This window comes from Hemiscyllium ocellatum, chromosome 26, assembly GCF_020745735.1.
Source record: "Hemiscyllium ocellatum isolate sHemOce1 chromosome 26, sHemOce1.pat.X.cur, whole genome shotgun sequence".
Taxonomy (NCBI): domain Eukaryota; kingdom Metazoa; phylum Chordata; class Chondrichthyes; order Orectolobiformes; family Hemiscylliidae; genus Hemiscyllium; species Hemiscyllium ocellatum.
The window spans coordinates 51,867,295-51,886,319 of record NC_083426.1 but is presented as its reverse complement, the minus strand read 5'-3'; the positions used below and the strand labels follow the sequence as shown (position 1 = coordinate 51,886,319).

At 42.7% G+C, this 19,025-nt stretch overlaps 1 protein-coding gene across 1 annotated transcript in view; it reads left to right on the top strand.

Annotated features, from left to right (window-relative positions):
- zgc:153675 (uncharacterized protein LOC768179 homolog) overlaps positions 1–3,210 on the top strand; it is a 30,453-nt gene extending 27,243 nt beyond the window's left edge. Inside the window, exon 3 of the mRNA XM_060845631.1 lies at positions 194–3,210. Coding sequence (XP_060701614.1) covers positions 194–486 — 293 coding nt within the window. The 3' untranslated portion in view covers positions 487–3,210. The remainder of the gene's footprint in view (positions 1–193) is intronic.
- Positions 3,211–19,025: the final 15,815 nt, after the last annotated feature.

Sequence of the window (19,025 nt, the reverse complement as noted above, 5' to 3'; positions counted from 1 at the left end):
TTAGTGTTGGGTGTGGCTGGGCATGTTGCACTGGGTTGGTTTGGTTTGAACAGTGGGAGGTTCAGGGCTTGTTGGTTGGTTGGGGGAATGTACGCTGGTTCTGGGGAGATGGGTCTTTTGCTGCTGGTCACACTCTAGTGTGATGGCTTTGTTTTCTCTTGACCATTAACAATGTTCACTCCTTGCGTTCCAGTTCCTGACTCATCAAAGGATCACCCCAACACAGAAAGTGGAATGATCTGGAAAGTGACTGGGGGCCTCTACAATATCACCAAGGGAGCTGTTGGTGCCACGGTGGGTGGTGCTGTTTGGCTTGGCGGCAAAGGGCTAGCGGTGACAAAGACAGCGGTCACTTCAGTGCCAGCGGTTGGCATGGGACTGGTAAAGGGTGGCGTGTCGGCTGTGGCAGGAGGTGTCTCGACAGTGGGGTCAACTGTGGCTGGGAAAGTGCCCTTCACATCTAAGAAGAAAGACAAATCTGACTAACGAGTCAACCTGCGGGGGCCTGATATGGACACACATCACCTGGACTGTACCAGTTTGTTGGTTACGGGAGGGGTATGGGTGGGGAGGGGTTGTGACATTCACCATTTTGTCTGGAAGCTTGTGGTCAGACTGTTGGAAGCATCAGCCTCTGAAGTTGACTCTTGCCTGATGTGTACTGCTTTCCCTGAATGGGACATCAGGCGACCTGGGGACACCTGGGGAGCTGATCCATCCATGGAAGCCAATTCACCTACAGAAGAGAAGCTTAAATCTTTTCCGTGTCCCCAATCAGAGGGCAGTCTGAGCACTGCTGTCACCATGGGAGATGTTACCCCATGCCCCCCTGCATCCCCCTCTAACCTCCATCCTCCAATCGTCAAGAGAAAACATGCTGAAGTTAACTGAATTCTCATTTAAATGCAAGTGAGACACAAAGACAGCAACAAAGGAGCCCCAGCTTATCAGCTATCCTCTGGGTGACAGTAGGCCTCATAAATGCAGTGTGTGAGGCTAACCATCCCAACCTAAGCCATGGCAATGTTTCAAGAGCTACCCCCCTTCCCCTGTAATGGAGTGATCTTTCTGTGAATGTTGAATTTGAACAGGGGATGAATTTTGTTCCAAATGAATTGACATCTCCTTTGTTTCTGGTTTCCTGTTTAAACTTTGTTTGTCTTCACAACAATGTCCTTGCTGTCGATTGTTGCGACTTTACTATCGATATTCCCACAACCTGAGCTGTGGGAAAATATTTTACTGAGACCCGTGTTTTTGGTAAGTTTTCTGGCTGATGGCTGTTGGTTTTGGGGAATGGAACTCCCCATTTCACACAAACACAACCCTGTCAGACACCTAGCTCTGTCTGCCCCATGCAAAGTGTGGGTTGAACAGAACTAATCCTGTCACCCACCCAGCTAGGAGTGTTCCATACCCTGTATTTGAAAACGTCGATAAACAAGCAGAAATACATCCTCCTGTATCTGAGCTGTTGCTTCCTGCTGTTCATGCATTGTAAACAATGGTTGCTTTGTTCGATACCCAGTCTGGTACTCTGCTAGTTTGAAAGGGCTAAGGCTGGTTTCTGAATAGCATATTGTAACTAAGTTTGGGTTTTTCAAAGTACTTATTGAGTCAGAATAGACTGAGACATTGGGTTGTATTCTGACATTTCCTGTTTCTGAAGTTAGTAATGATTGTTAATAGTACAGTAATGTAAGTAAGTCATTGAGCCCTTTTGAGCCACATCAAATAAAAGTGGGATTTGCAAATTATTTAAATAACTAGAGCGTCTCACAAAGCAAATGTCAAACCAAAAACATCACCTCTGTTTGCAGCTACCTCACTATTGTGTGTTTATATACAATAGTGTCATAAGGGGAGGTAGATTACCTAGAGGTGGTTCTGTGTGGTTCCTGACCTCATATGTGTGTGCGTGTGTGTGTTGTGATAGTTGTCAACTGCACTTGACCTGAATTCTAGAAAGTTTTTATCACATCCAGTTGAAGCACTCCCACACTCTTGCTATTGATTGCTGTACACAGCAATTAGTCAATAATGTCTGCTGCAATACCCACAATTCTCTGAGCACCCCAAACTGCTCTATCTATTTTACTGGTTACTGCATTCATACAATAGGACCTGATTGGGTCCACTGTGAGTCCGCTGCTGCTTGTGAGTCCAATCAGTACAAAAGTGGAGAAAGGAACACCCCTATGATTTTCTTCTGATGTAGGAGATTAATAATTATTTCCAGGATAATGCAGAGTATTGATAACTCTGGTGTATGCTATAGCAAGTGACCTGCATTTGACAATCTCATGACTGCCCTGATTTTCATCCTCCCATCTCTGAAGTCCATGGGTGGGCTGTGTGTTAACTGTAACCACACCAAGTTATATGCCAGCTGGGCCATAGCTGGTTGCTGACCCTTACATTTGTGGAATAAACTCTTTGTGGTAATCTAAGGTGAGCTGTATCTGAAAAAAAATTAAATTGATTTTATTGCATGAGACCTGGGATTTTTAGCATTGTTTAGGGGATCATATGTGGCAGCTCAAACCTTTTTCCTTCCTGTGAAAATCTCCATGGTTGTAAAATTAACCTGCATGGTACTGGGATTGTAGCTATCGAAAGTCCACTTGGTATTGTTTTTCACCTCTGGATTATGCCTGATGTATCCTGGTTTTGTAGCATTTATAGCAGTGTGCCTCTGGTCTCTGAGTTCAACAGGACTCCTGTGCAGGCCTGACTTTTGTGGGCTTACCTGAGCCCAAAACGTTAAGCTGAAAATTGAGCTTTGGATAAAAAGCACAGGCCTTCCATGTTACAGTTTATGTTTTAGAGATCTTTTAGCCTCCCTTGCCTATAACTGGCTTCCCTGTCCCACCAGTTGGATTTTGGTCAGATTTACAGTCACATGGGTGAATAAGGTTGATGGAGTTGGAGGTATGTTTCTCCCCATCACACGTGGAGGTATTGTTCTGAGTCAGTATGGGATACCTGCTCTATATAGTGCCCACATTGATATACGTTGGGATAATATGTGACAAAAATTAAAACTAGAGTTGGCAGAAGATTGTCTAATTCATGCTTTTCTGTCCTTGTACTTCAGTTGATGGACCGAGGCTGTGTTTAGATAATTGGCAGGGTTGTACGTGTACATGAAACACTTCTCAATCAGTATTGTATTTTACATCTTTCAATGAATAAATCTTTTTACTCAAACTCTATTGTCTGTGTTCTTTCCTATTAATTACACAACTCCCGAATCTGCACACCAGCTTCACAGCAACAATTTTGCTCAGTTCCACTGGAGTGAAGGTGTAGGCATTGGGAGTGGGTATGTGAACGTCCGGGAGTGAGGACACGTTGAGGAGCTGGTGTATTAACACTTGGGATTAAAAGCACAGCTTTAAAAGTTCACTCTTGAGATGTGGGCATCAATGAGTGATCTTCAGCAGCAGGCTGTTGTGTCATTCATGTTACATTGGGCCTGGGGTCACATGTAGGCCTGACTGCATAAGGACAACTTAGGATTTTGGACATTTAGAGAGGCAAAAATTAATTGGGTATAGTCAGCAGATTTTGTGCAAGGAAAATCATGTCTCAAATTTGGATTTTTGAGGAAGCTTCCAAAAAGATTGAGGACAGCAGCAGATGTAGCCTACTTGTAATTTAGTGGGGCCTTTGACAAGGTTCTGATTAGTAACACTAGGTCACATGGGATTCAGGGTGCGGTTGCCAATTGGATACATAATTGGCTTAATGGTGGGAGACAGCCAGGTCATGGAGGGTTGCTTTTCAGACTGGAGACCTGTGGCCAGCAGTGCTCCAAAAGGATCGGTTCTGTGTTCTCCGAGAGCCTCCATGTGCTGGGGCTTCAGTTGGAGTTAATTCCTTACCATGAGGTGAAACAGTGGGTTTTATGAGGGATAACCACTTTGACCTCTTAGAACTCGACAGCAGCTATGTCCCAGCTCTTGGTCTGTCGACACCCCCCAACCCCCGCCCGCACCACCTCAAGACATGTTCATTTGGGATGTGTGGAAAGCAGTAGCTGAGGATAGAGCCTGCGTGGTGACTACTATCAAACGTTTTGTGTACTCACTTGAGAGAAAACCCTGTCCCATCTGTGGGGACATGTACACTGCCAATGTCTCACTGACTGTCATCCTCAGCCAGATGGCAGACGAGGTGATGGCATTGTCCCCATAGAGATTCAGTGGCCTACCTGTATCTCTCACCAATGTGGTGTTTCTTTTTGCCCTGTGATTTTCATATTGAATCACAGTGGAGGGGTTTCACAGTTGGTTTTGATATTCATGCAAGTCAGTCACTGAATGACAGGTGTGTGAGGTCACTTGGCCATGTTTGACTGGTCGAAGTGACATTAGTGAGAAGATGGTGACAGTAGGAACCTGGCAACAGCCCGTCGGGGTTGAATTTGATCAGGGAGTTGTTGTGCAGGCCAGAGCAATGGCTGCATCTGCCAACACCCAAATCTTTTGGCTCTGCAACTCTCAGACAGTTCCTGTGATTGTCGTCTTCAGGGAACTCTGAAAGCTCTGTGTTTCTGAGCTGGGTCTCAGAGATGTTGTGATTAACAGCTTGATCCGATATCTGTGCTGGCACAACTCCTCACCTGTTATCCAGTTTTCCATGTCAGAGCTTTAGAAAACATTGATTTCAGAGGGAGTTGACGCTGTTGGATTGTGACCGATGTATTGGTGAGCCTGTTGGGGAATAACGGGAACACGTCTTCACACTTGCAGTGTTGTCTTGCCTGTGAAGAAATATTCTTCAGGCATCAGTAGAAACAACCAAGTCCATCCTTACCAGGATCCAGCTACTGTTTGGGTCAAGGAGTAGGTCTCAGTGGGAGCTTTCCAAACATTGGGAACATTGGCCAAGTTTGGGGAGTCTGGTACTTCCAGCAATAAATTCACACCAACATTGTGTGCTTGCTGTTGCACTTGGGGTGTGAGAATGAGAAAATCATCCATGTTGTAGGACAACATTGTAGATCATCTTCTCATCCACTGGATTGACAAAGGCTTGCTCTTCAATTGAAAGGTAGCTAGAGGCACCAAGTTGGAGTTACCTGGACTTTCTCAGATGTATTTCACACCAACCTTTTGACAATGACCCCAACCTGAAAAATTGATACATGTTTATCTGTGTGTCCTTCAGCTCCAATCAGGACTATCTCCATGACCATGCATTGGCCTTGGTGACATTCCTCATGAAGCACACACATTGCTCTTACTCACCCAATGGACCTTCTGCCACAAAATATTAATTAACAATTGCTGCTGTGTAGCACCTAAATGAGGCTTCAGTACATCAGCCTCTGAATATGGCCCAGACCCTTGTTTTCCTACCACCTACTGATCTGCTCCAGATTCTCACCTTCAAAATACAGACTGATCTTCTGAATATCAAGACTTGTGTAATACCAACACATCATCTCAGCTTCATCACAACATAGAGTCATAGAGATGTACAGCACAGAAACAGACCCTTCGATCCAACCCTTCCATGCCGAACAGATATCCCAATCCAATCTAGTCCCACCTGCTAGCATCCAGCCCATATTGCTCCAAACCCTTCCTAGTCATATACCCACCCAGATGCCTTTTAAATGGTGTAATTGTACCAGCCTCCACCACTGCCTCTGGCAGCTCCTTCCATGCACATACCACTCTCTGTGTGAAAAAGTTGCCCCTTGGGTTTTGTTTATATCTTTTCCCTCTCATCCTAAACTATGCCCTCTAGTTCTGGACTTGCCCCACCCCAGGGGGAAAAGAGGGAAAGTCTATTTTTCCTGTCCATGCCCCTCATGATTTTATAAACCTCTATAAGGTTGCTCCACAGCCCCCAACGCTCCAGGAAAAACAGCCCCAGCCTGTTCCTATTGGTGGAACCCTCCAACCCTGGCAAAATCCTTGTAAATCTTTTCTGAACCTTTATATTCCAACAGTGGCCTAAACAATGCCCTGCACAGCCGCAACATGACCTCCCAACTCCTGTACTCAATACTCTGACCAATAAAGGAAAGCATACCAAATGCCTTCTTCACTATCCTATCTACCTCGATTATCCGAATAAGATGGGTGGGCACTATTTTGTTCGGATAATTGATTATTTGGTTAATCGATTCAATGCCTTTCTTCTGGGGATCAGAGATTTCTGTTAAGGCTGGTCCCTGTTAAGACTAGGCAGCAGCACAGAGTGCTGCTCACCCCCCCACCTCAAATCCCTGCCTAACACCACTTTCCCCCAGTCTGCCCCCACCCCTCTCCGGGGCAGCCAGACTGGACACCAACAAGACTGCTGCTGCTGCTGCTCTCTTTTGGGGGGGGTGGGGTGAGTCTCGAAATAGCGCGCGCACACACACGCACAACTTTTTGTTGCAACTTTTTGACAGGTTCCACCTCTGCCCTGTACAGGACAATGTTGGAGAGATTATCTGGGGAAGGGGGTTTAGGGTACATACCCCATGTAGAACTCCAGGGAAAGTGTGGGGGGAGAGAGAGAGAGAGAGTTAGGGGGTGGGAGGTGAGTCATTTGGAGATGGTGCCTGCACTCCCATCAGTCCAGGACTGTTTTCGGCAGCACTTTTATTCGCTGTTAAAAAAAAGACGCGATCAGTGTTGAACACTGATGTAATGTTTCTGTCAGGACCTCAAGATCTCCTTCGGATAATTGGTATTCGGATAATCGAGGTTCCCTATACCTGTGAATCTACTTTCAAGAAGCTATGAACCTGCACTCCAAGGTCTCTTTATTCAGCAACGCTCCCTAGCACCTTACCATTAAGTGTATAAGTCCTGCTAAGATTTGCTTTCCCAAAATGCATCAGATGTGCTTCAGATCCTTAACTTTGTAATGGCATCTGATCCCTGTCAGATCCACAAGTTTCCAACAGCAAGTGATCTCACTTTGTATTAGCATTGCTTGCCTGCAGATCCTGGACACTGTAACAAGAATTGATCTCCTCCAGAGCCTCTCTTTTGTAACAGAAACTGATCCAAAAACATCGTATTGGTTGACTTCATCAAGAGTCTCCAGTTCATAAAAGCAATGGACCCTTCTCCCAGTTAAAGTTGTACATATTGTAAAGAATTAATTTTATTGGAAATAAATATTCTGTTTCATTAAAATAAAGCGTGTCAATATTGCTGGACCTGCACATATCCTATAAATGTACCCACTTGGGATTGGAGACTGCTGGACCATTAGGGGTCATCTCTTCCAGGCTGTGGATGAAAAGAGAGCAAGACTCAGGGTCTTCAGTCACTTTCACTGCCCACACCTGCAGGAAGTAGTACTGAGTTGATCAGCTTGAGAATGGGGTTTCACAGCTTGGACATGGTCACCTGGCAGCTTAAGGAGGTGCTTCTGACTGACTCCCTCAGAAAAAGGGAAGTACTCAGTGACTCAGGAAAACCCCCAGAGTGCACCTTTCTCAAGAAGAGATTTTCTGTGTTGGGAAACAGTGAGAATGACGATTCCATTGGGGAGTGCAGCCAGAGCTCAGCTGCACAAAGGGAGCAGAAAGAGAGGGAGAAGAATAATGGTGGGAAAATCAGTCATGAGGGGGACTCAGGTATTTCTGCAGTCACAGACATCACTGCAGGATGGTGACTTGCCTTACTGGGGATGTCACTGAACTGCTACAGAGCATTCTGATGGGGGAGCAGATGAACAGTCAGAGGTGGTTCACATTTATACCAATAATAGGTAGTAGGAGGAAGGGGTCCTGCAACAAGAATTTAGGGAGCTATATAGCAGATTAAAAAAGCAGAACCTCAAAGACTGTAATTCTGAATTACTCTCAGTATCATGTGCTGGTGAATGTAGGAATAGGTGGATAGAACAGATGAGTGTGCTGGAGTAGAGGGGGGGCTTTAGATTTTTGGATCACTGGGTTCATTTCTTGGGAAAGTAGGGCATTTACAAGTCCCGATGGTTCCATAAAGGGATCATCATCCTTCTGGAGTGATATGCTAGTGCAGTTTTGGTGGGGATTTAAACTAATCTTGCAGCAGGATGGGAGTCCCCACTGGGTGTGATGCACAGGCAAGTTTAGAAGACCAAGTAAGTCAGTGTAGAAAAAATGAGCAGCTACGGGAAGGTTGGGGTAATGCTTGTGTTCTAACACAGCAGTGAACCCTTCTGTTAACTAAACCAAACAACCAGAAAAGCTCACCTTACCTCATAATCTGTTATAATATAAGTGACAGAGAACTCCCAAATTCTACTATTTAAAGAAAAAAATGTCAATTTATTCTTTAATTCTAAAAGTGACCATTAAACATGAACTATTTACAATTCTAAGCCTCCTTTTTCTTAAACATTTGTTATCTGCCTCCAACTCTATAATAATAGTGTTCCAATAAAAACCTGTATTAAAATTGTATCAAATTAATTTCAAAACCACACAGTGCCTGTCATCTCTGGTATCTTATCTTCTTTTGGCTAAAGATCTCCTTGGGTCATTGTCTTTCTTTTTACTGTGAAGATATTCCATATTAAAAAGGTACCTTTGATAGAGAGTGTTTTGCTGGCAGTTCTTCTGTCGATGACAGTTATCCTCTGTCTAACTTTCAAAATGCCTGCTTCTTTATTCCCCCAACATCGGATCATCTCATTGGTTCGAGGCTGGCAAATACAATAAATTAAAACTCAATTAGGTTTTAGTATCCTGGGGCATGATTTAAATTCAAATTGTCAAAACAGCAACCAACTCAGGTATTTATTGTTACATATTTTCAATTTTCCAGGACACACTGAGACTGTTAGTTAGGCTTATGACCGGTGCCTGCAAGCTTTTAGTGCAAAACAGCATTCACTCTCCCTTAAAAGTACACTACACGCCTTCAACTTCATAATACTTCGCTGCTTAAGAAATAATGACCCATCATAATGAAAAGATGGCTTCATTTTGTTTTCTATTGCTTAACACCATTACAATGAAATACATAGGGCATTAGCCTAAATACGTATTAATTTCTACACACACATATATGTAAAACATTGATATCGGTTCAATCTTACCCATATTTTATCCCTTAAATTGCGATAACGCTTCTGCTATCATATTTTTGCGACCTGCATCATGTACAATCTGCAAATTAAAAGTTTGTAACATTAGACTCCAATGAAATAATGTCATTCTTGTCTTCAAATCGTTCCAAGAATGTAAGAGGATTGTGATCATGTACTCAACTGTCTCTGACACATTGCTCGTCACATAAACATTAAAATATTGTAAGGTCAGTACCAAACTCAATAATTCCTTTTCGATGGTAGAGTATTTTCTCTGGTGGGTGTTGAGTTTCTTTGCAAAGTCGTCAATTAGCCATTCAATTCCATCATCATCTTCCTGTAGCAATACAAGCTCCAACTCCTATATCGCTAGCACTGATTACAACTTTGAAGGGTTTCAAAAAATTTAGTATAACTAAAACTGGTATGGTGGTTAATATGGCTTTTAAATTGTTAAATGCCTCTGACATTGTTCTGTCTGTCAAACCTTTGTGTTCTTCAGTAAATCTGCTAGCGGTGACACAACGCTGCTATAGTTTGGAACAAACTTCCAGTAGAATCTGCTTAGTGCCAAAAATTGAAGCACCTCTTTCTTCGAGGTTAGTGATGGAAATTCCTCAATGGCCTTCGTCTTTGCGTTCCTTGGGGTCAACGTTCTATGACTGATGTTATGTAACATGAATATTACCTCTGCCTTCATGATTTATGTTTTCTTTAAGTTTTGCTTTTCTTAATCATTCAAAGAGCGCTGCCAACTGTACCATGTAATCTTTCCAGGACTCACTAAAAATCAGTACATCATCCAGATAAACTGCACAGTTTGTTAACCCAGCCACGACTCTGTTCATGAGTCTGTAGAATGTGGCTGGTGCTTTCTTCACGCTAAAGGGCATCCCTTTGAATCGATATCGCCCATTTGGGGTTACAAAAGCAGAAATTTCTTTCACTTTCTCTGATAAAGGTACCTGCCAATAACCAGACAGTAAGTCTAACTTTGTGATGTAACTGGTTTATCCAATTTTCTCTATGCTGTCCTCCAATCTCGGTATTGGATATGAGTCTGATTTTGTTATGATGTTGACTTCATAGTAACCCACACAAAATCATTGAGTCCCATAAGGTTTGGGAACTAGTACAATCAGCGAACTCCACTTGCTCTGAGTTGGTTCAGTGATATCTTTGTTCAGCATCACATCCACTTACTTCTGCACCTCTGTGGCTTTGAAAGGATTAAGCCTATAGGGGTGTTATTTTATCGGAACAGCATTCCCTACTTCTACCTCATGCACAATAGCATTAGTTCTCCCCATCTTATTCCTGCATAAGTCCACACACTGCTGCAACGAACCTTTCAACTGGATTCTTTTCTCCTGAGCCAGATAGTTCACTAACCTATTCCACTCCTCAAGGACTTCCTCATTGTTTAACATATTATGAGGCACACCAAACTCCATGACATCAGGATTTGATTCCTCACTCTGCAGGGCAGTAACTAACACTAACTAATTGGGGTGGCACAGTGACTCAGTAGTTAGCACTGCTGTCTCACAGCACCAGGGACCCAGATTCGATTCTAGCCTCAGGTGACTCTCTATGTGGAGTTTGCACATTCTCCCCGTGTCTGTGTGGGTTTCCTCCGGGTTCTCCAGTTTCCTCCCACAGTCCAAGATGTGCAGGTCAGGTGAATTGGCCATGCTAAGTTGCCCGTAATCTTAGGTGCATTAGTCAGAGGGAAATTAGTCTGGGGACCTACACAATCAATTATAACAGGTATGAAATTTTTTTTGCATGTGTGAATTGGCAACAAAACTGCTGTTTTTATTACTGCTGGTGGCTTACCTCCCATTTGGCACGTATGACCTGTATGGCAAAAGTTAACCACATCCTTGTGAATTCCAGGCCAACAGAAATGCTTTTGTACCTTAGCATTTTTTATTCCGTACACCAAGGTGACCTCCAACAACTAATCCATGTGCTACTCTTAACATTTCCTGTCTGGTGTTCCTGGCAATACAATCAGGCACACTTCTGTCCATTTCTCCTTTGTACTAACCTGCCATGGTCTCTATTTTCATTTTATCATTCTATCTTTAAGATAATAATCCTCAGGAATATATTCTGACTCCTTTTCTGAGTATGCATCAATAGGGATCTTTTATTGTCTTGTCTTTCTGTTGTAGCTTTCTGTAGCTTTTCAGGACAAAGTACTTCTGCCTGACCCGCTACCTGTTCAGGTTTTTCCTGCACCATTATGCCAAACAGGGTGTCCGCCAACTGAGTCTCAACGCCTTCGTATTTCTCTTTAGTTTTTGCTTTGTGCTGTGACTTATGATAGTAGGATCTTGTTACTACCCAGTCTGGAAAAATTCCAGGGTATCTTTCTTTTAACTCCGCAGTTTCCTGGTCTTCCTTTGGCTTCTCCACAACAAGGGCTGTCACTCCCACCTTGGACCCTGCTCAATCATTCCCAAGAACAAATTGTATTCCTGTAACTGACACTATGTCAATCACTTCTAATGTTAATTCCCCAGTCTTGAGTTGGCACTCCAACCTGCTCTTACATAGAGGTATGCTAAATTACTGTCCGTCTATCCCACAAATTACCACTCTCTTAGGTAACAGGTCAGAACGAGTGCACCTACATTCATATCTTACTATTAAAGGTTGATTAGATCCTGTACCTCTCAAAATTTCTTCCCTGGTTCTTTCTGAGTAAACTTGACCCACAGAGGTGAATTCACTATAGAGATCAGGCACTAACTCCATATCCAGTCCCTGCCGAGGCTGTGCACTGTTCTGCAGCTCCTCGATTTTTCTTGGGGTTTTCTTTACTACCCTCACTAATGCCATTGGCTTAGCCTCTTTTACCACATCTTTTCCCATAGTGCCTTTCTTTGACGACCAGCACTGTGATTTTATGTGTCCCACTTTCTGTCAGTGAAAACACCTTTTCCCAGTGCCCTTCTTAAACCACCAGCACTGTAATTTTCTGTGTCCCACTTCATTACAGTGAAAACACCAAAGGCCTTTCACCTCCTGTCCACTCTCTTGGGCTTCTTTTTTAACCTGTGGTAAACTATTACAGTGTGCTCTAATCTTTGTTTTGTAGTGTAGGATCTCCCCTTCTCCCAACTTCTATCCCTCACAGGATGAAATTCTTGCCGGAAGCTAAACTTTGCCTGATGCACCAATGCATATTCATCTCCACCTCTGCTGCTCTTCTCATTTCTTGAACTTTCTATCCCTCCACATGAATTCTTATCATCTCTAGAAGTGAGTTTTTAAACTCCTCCAGCAGAATAATCTCTCTGAGAGCCTCATAGGTCTTATCTATTTGTAAGGCCTGCATCCTTTCATCAAAATTACCACGCTTAATTCTTTTGAACTCAGCATAAATCTGACCTAGTTCCTTCTTTATGTCTCTGAACTGTTGTCTATATGCTTCTGGTACCAATTCATAAACTCTCAAAATAGCCTGTGTAGCAGCTTCATAATCTCTTGATCCCTCATCAGACAGCACTGCAGATACCTCACTAACTCTGCCGACCGGCTTAGTCTGAACTAGCATTAACCACTCGGACCAGTCCATCTGCCAAGCCAGTTTTCCAAATGAAATAAAGAAAGGCTTCAACATCTTTCTCATCACAACGTGGCAAAGTTTTAACATATTTGTACACATCACAACCTTCTCTCTTCATTTCCATTCTGTTCACTTGACTTTCCTGACTAATCAACTAGGAGAAAGTGAGGACTGCAGTTGCTGGAGATCAGAGCTGAAAATGTGTTACTGGAAAAGCGCAGCAGGTCAGGCAGCATCCAAGGAGCAGGAGAATCGACGTTTCAGGCATAAGCCCTTCTTCAGGAAGAAGAAGGGTTCATGCCTGAAACGTCGATTCTCCTGCTCCTTGGATGCTGCCTGACCTGCTGCGCTTTTCCAGTAACACATTTTCGTTTCCTGACTAATCACAATTTCTGAAGTTTAAATTCTCTCTCCCTTTCTCTTTCTTCTCTATCTCTTTGTTCAGCTAAGAACCTTCTCTCCCTTTCTTTATCCTCTAACTCCATTTGCCTCATTCGTAATTTAAGTTTTTCTAACTCTACTACACTTGTCTGTTTCTCTGACACACCTAAGTGCTTGACAAACTCCCTTACAATTTCAGCTTTATTTTTGTCCCTGGTTAGACCCAATTCTAACCTCTTCGCTAATTCTAAAAGGATGGCCTTCTTTTGCCTTTCTAACCTTTCTTGGCGAATTTGGGAATCATCTTCAAACCCCAGAAACTCTTCAGCAATTTTAAGAGCCAGTTCTCTCACTTTTAATTTAACCAACCACAAGTAACTTAAAGTAAACAAATTGTCTCATCTACATCTTATTTAAAATTCTAGGACACTAATTAGCAATTGTTTAAATCTGCTGGGATCTTTCATACCCCAAATCTGTTCAAAATCTGTCCAAACCTCAGACTGGATTGTCTAAACCTTTCCAAATCATGGGCCCGAGCTTCCAAACTGTTATGACACAATGGTGAACCCTTCTGTTAATTAACCCAAACACACAGAAAAGCTCACCTCACCTTGTAATCTGTTAAAGTATGAGGGACAGAGAACTCGCAAATTCCACTACTTAAAGGAAAAATATCAACTATTTTCTTTAACTTTAAAAGTGAAAACTACAACAATGACTATTTATAAATCTCAGCCTCCTTTTTTCTTAACTGCTAGCTATTACCTCCACTTCTATAATGATATACTGATCTAATAACCACCCGTGTTAAAATTACAGCAACTTAATTTCGAAACCCCACAGCGGCTGACAGCTCTGGTGTCTGTCTTGCTCTGGTTGAAGGTTTCCCTGGGTTGTCTTCGGTCTTTTGCTGCAAAGTTGTTTCACCTGAAAAGATACCTTTGATAGAGAGTGTTTTGAATGGTAGTCTCTCTCTAGATGGCAGTCACTCTCTGTCTTTCAAAATGTTTGCATCTTTATACCCCTCACATCGGATCGTCTCATTGCTTGAAGTTGGCAAAAACAATAAATCAAATTCGATTGGGTTTTAGTACCCTGGGGCATAATTTAAACCCTTCCTATTCATTAGGTATTCATAAGATACTTTTAAATGTAGTAATTGTACCAGCCTCCATCACTTCTTCTGGCAGCTCATTCCATACATGTACCACCCTCTGCATGAAAATGTTGTTCCTCCGATCACTTTTAAATCTTTCCCCTCTCACCTTAAATTCTAGTTTTAGTCTCCCCTTCCCCAAGGAAAAGTCATTGGCTATTCACCCTATCTAAACCCCTCATAATTTTGTAAACCTCTATAAGCTCACCCTCGGCCTCTGAATCCCCTGGGAAAACAGCCCCAGTCTATTCAGCCTCTCCCTCTAGCTCAAACCCTGACAACTTTATCCTGGTAAATCTTTTCTGAACTATTTCAAGTTTCACAACATAATATAAACTGATTGGTTAAACTTGAACTTTTGTGAAAACAGCAACCAAAACTCAGGTCTTTGTTTCATAGCCAAATGTTGCATATTTTCAAGTCTCCAGTACACTCTGAGACTGCTAGTCAGTCACATGACAGGTGCCTGGACGTTCTCAGTGCAACACAGCTTTTACTCTCTCTTAAAGGTACAGTACATGTCATCAAGTTCATAACAAGGCCCTTGGATGGTGAACAGGAAAGAGGTAGGTTTTGCGGTGATATGGGAAGGTGCCATAGGGTTGGAGATCATCGAAGAATGGACGAGGGTGTTCTGAGGGAATGGTCCCTTAAAATGCAGGCAGGGTGAGTGAGGAGAAGATGTGTTTGGTGGTGGCGTCTGCTGCAGTTGTCTGAAATGGCGGAGAATGATCTTTTGAATGTGGAGGTTGGTGGGATGAAAACTGGGGACAAGGGTGACCCAATCACGTGTTATGAGTAATGGAAAAGGCTAGGGGCAGAAGTATGGGTGATATTTCGGTTGCAGTTGAGGGCCTGGTCAATCACAGTGGGGAGGAAACTATGGTCATTGAAAAAGCAAGCTGAACAAAGAGACCCTGGAGTGCAGGTTCATAGTTCCAAGAAAATGGAGTCAGTAGTAGACAGGATAGTGAAGAAGGCATTTGGTATGCTTGCCTTTGTTGGTCAGTGCATTGAGGATAGGAATTGGGAGGTCATGTTGAGGCTGTACTGGACATTGGTGAGGTCACTTTTGGAATACTGCATTCAATTTTGGTCTCCCTGCTATGTTGTGAAACTTGAAAGAGTTCAGAAAAGATTTACCAGGATAAAGTTGTCAGGGTTTGAGCTAGAGAGAGAGGCTTAATAGGCTGGGGCTGTTTTCCCAGGAGATTTGGAGGCCGAGGGTGAGCTTATAGAGGTTTACAAAATTATGAGGGGTTTAGATAGGGTGAATAGCCAATGTCTTTTCCTTGGGGAAGGGGAGACTAAAACTAGAATTTAAGGTGAGAGGGGAAAGATTTAAAAGTGATCGGAGGGACAACATTTTCATGCAGAGGGTGGTACGTGTATGGAATGAGCTGCCAGAAGAAGTGATGGAGGCTGGTACAATTACTACATTTAAAAGTATCTTATGAATACCTAATGAATAGGAAGGGTTTAGAGGGATATGGGTCAAATGCTGGAAAATAGAATTAGATTAATTTATGATATCTCCTTGGCGTGGACAAATTAGACCGAAGGATCTGTTTCCATGTTGTACAGCTCTATGACTCGAAGACAACATATTTTCTTCACTAAAACCATCTGATTCATAAATGTCTCTTAAGGAAGGAAACTACTATCTTGAACTGGTCTGGTCTGGTCTGCACGTGACTCCAGAACCACAGTTGACTCTTAACTGCCCTCTGGGATGGGTAATAAATGCTGGCCTAGCCAGCAACACTCTCATCCCTTGAAAAAGGTTTTTAAAAATGCTTTTCTCCAACAATCATTGGTAGTTTCTGTAAAGGTGACCTTTAAATTATTTCCATTCCAAATTTTACTCATTGAATTTAAAAATTCAGCAGCTGTTGCAGTGCATTATGCTGGATCTCTGAATTATTATTACAGCAATATTCCCATTACATTATTACATCATTACATGCCCCTGCCTCTCCCCAACCCCAAAATAATTGTTGTTATTGTGACCAATATTTGTCCATCAGTCAACATCACGTATATTGACCTTAATACACAGCCATTTACAAAAACACATTCTTATGAAGCACCTTTCATACTGAAGAGACATCACCCAATTTTCCATTTATGTATTTTATGCTTCTGGAACTCAATGCTGTGTTCTACAACTTAGAGCCTGAATTCATGACCTCTGACCCCAATTTTTCTTCCATTCTCTCTCCCCATTCCCACAGCTTTTTTATGTTGCTCTCAGCTGAGGGGAGCCATCCTTTCCCTTTCACATCTTATGGTACACCCACTTGATATTTCCATTTCTCTTTCATCAAAATTAGCAATCGCCTTGTGTTGGGTCTCCACACCATCTGTTCCCTTCGCTTCTCCTCCTCTACTTCTGACAAATGTGTAAAACATATCAACATTTTCAACCCCTTTCAGTTCTGTAGAAGGGTCATACCAGAATTGAAACATTAACTGTTCCTGTTTCCACAGATGTTGCCAGACCTGCTAATTTCCTTCAGCGTTTGTTCCAGATTTCTGGCGCCCATAGTATTTTGCTTTTATTATCACTACCATGTCTTCTGCTCATTGATCTCATTGTCTAAGGGACAATACAAATGCTGCAATACAAAAGTTTGTTTTGTGTTGTCCTGAGATCTTGAAAGGCACCATGTAAGTGCAAACTCTTTATTTACACTCAGGTGAGGTGCTGCTGCTGTGCACTGCACTATGTTTGCGTTAATGTCAGTATTTTACAGAGAGTGGATGCTGTCATTTGAGCCATCTAAGGCTTAATGCTCACATTCAGGACATAGGCTCTCAGTCACACTGGCTGGAATCCCTCCTTAACTTGAATTCTTACTTCCTGTTTAACACCAGCTCATGGCTTAGTAAGCCAGCATTCCTATAGTTCCCTGGCATAACAAAACATAAAATCTGGAATCAATCTAGATGTTGCAAAGTTTTAAAAACTGTATTCAATTGGCTTTTCACAAGTTCTTTGATTCTCCCAAGTGTTTGAGACCCAACTGTGGATTTTTGAAGGACAAACACCCTTGTATGTAGTAAATGAATTGAATTAGCTTATTGTCACATACTGAAATGAATACAATGAAAAGTCATTTACAATGCAATCTGAGGTACAAAGTTTCCAGGTACAATCCTTAGTTACAGAAAAGAGAAATTAAGAAAAAAAGTTACATTATAACTATACACCGTATAGTCAAAGGTCAATTACATTACAGCTATACACAGAATAACCATAGGTCAGTTACATTACAGCTATACACAGTATAGCCAAAAGTCAGTTACTTTATAGCTATACACTGTATAACCAAAGATCAATTATATTATAGCTATACACCGTATAACCATATGTCAGTTACATTACAGCTATACACAGTATAACCATAGGTCAGTTACATTACAGCTATAGGAGAAAGTGAGGTCTGCAGATGCTGGAGATCAGAGCTGAAAATGTGTTGCTGGAAAAGCGCAGCAAGTTAGGCAGCATCCAAGGAGCAGGAGAATCGACGTTTCGGGCATGAGCCCTTCTTCAGGATAACCAAAGGTCAGTTACATTACATCAATAAACAGTATAACCAAAGGCCAATTACATTACAGCTATACACAGTATAACCATAGGTCAGAAAAACAAGAAGCAAACTCAAAAAGCCAAACATCACAGTGTGTCTCCAAGGGGTCTCTCCAGCAGGCCAACACAGGTGGCCTCCATATGTTCTGACCACAGTCTGCCACCACACTCTGCACTGGGCCGCTGTCACCATGCACCGCCCTGAATGGCTGGCGTCCCCACTCAGACCACTGGCATCTCTGCTGACCCTGCTTCGGAGGCCAGAGCCAAGTGTCTGAGGCTGATAGAAGGGTGAGAGGGGGAGAAAGAAAGATAAAGAAGAGAAAGAATGGGTGGAACAGAGGAGCTCCGGCTGGAATGTCCTACTCCATGTTATCTTACTGGAACGCTAGAGAACTCCAAAGGTATATCAATCCTGGAGTGATATAATTTCTTCTTATCACAGTCCTAAGTGGCTGAATGTCGAGCGTAAGACTCTGACCAGTACGTGGGCAGCTAATTAATGTGTACATTTTGATAACAGTGACAATTTGTTTCAATGATGTATTGCTGAGACATTGGAAGGGCTCCTGTGGCACAGTGGTAGTGTCTCTAGCTCTGGGCCTGAAGGTTTGGATTAACTTGCCCCAGATAACATGTCCAAGCAGTATAGTTAGAAATAATTTAAATATTGGGCAATAGATGGGGGACAATCCTTTCTGTCCTGCACTTGGAGTGTCAATGAGGATGTTGCTTAAGTCTCCGGTGAGGCATTTGAATCTTTAACCTTCTGGTCTCAATTTAAGTGTGCTACCATTGAACTTACTGGTAGCAGAGAAATGGATTTTGACATTTTGAGTTGCATAGCTGTTGGGTAATTCAGATATCTGTTTCGGGTCTGTGGTTGGCACTTCAACTGATGCCTGTAAAAATTAATAACAGTGCCACTGTTTCAACTATCGCACAGGTGATGCTCTATCACTTCTGAGGGACTTCCATGAATGGGGTGAAACCAGCAACTGCAAGTTCACATCCAGACACTTAGGTGCACACATCAGCCAATTAGCTGCTTGAACTGCTTGTTCTCTGTTGGACCGGTTCCAATCTGAACCCCAACTCCTTTTAATCCATCTCTCTTGATACCCTGTATTGAACAGACACTGGTTTGAATATACCATAATGGGTCAGGATCCAAGTAGCCCATTTATCTTTGGTGAAGTTTCTCCTGTGGGTCAGGAGCCTTCCCAGTCTAAGCAGGGCACAGCAGTCCAGGAAAACCTGAAGCTGAAAGCAGAGAG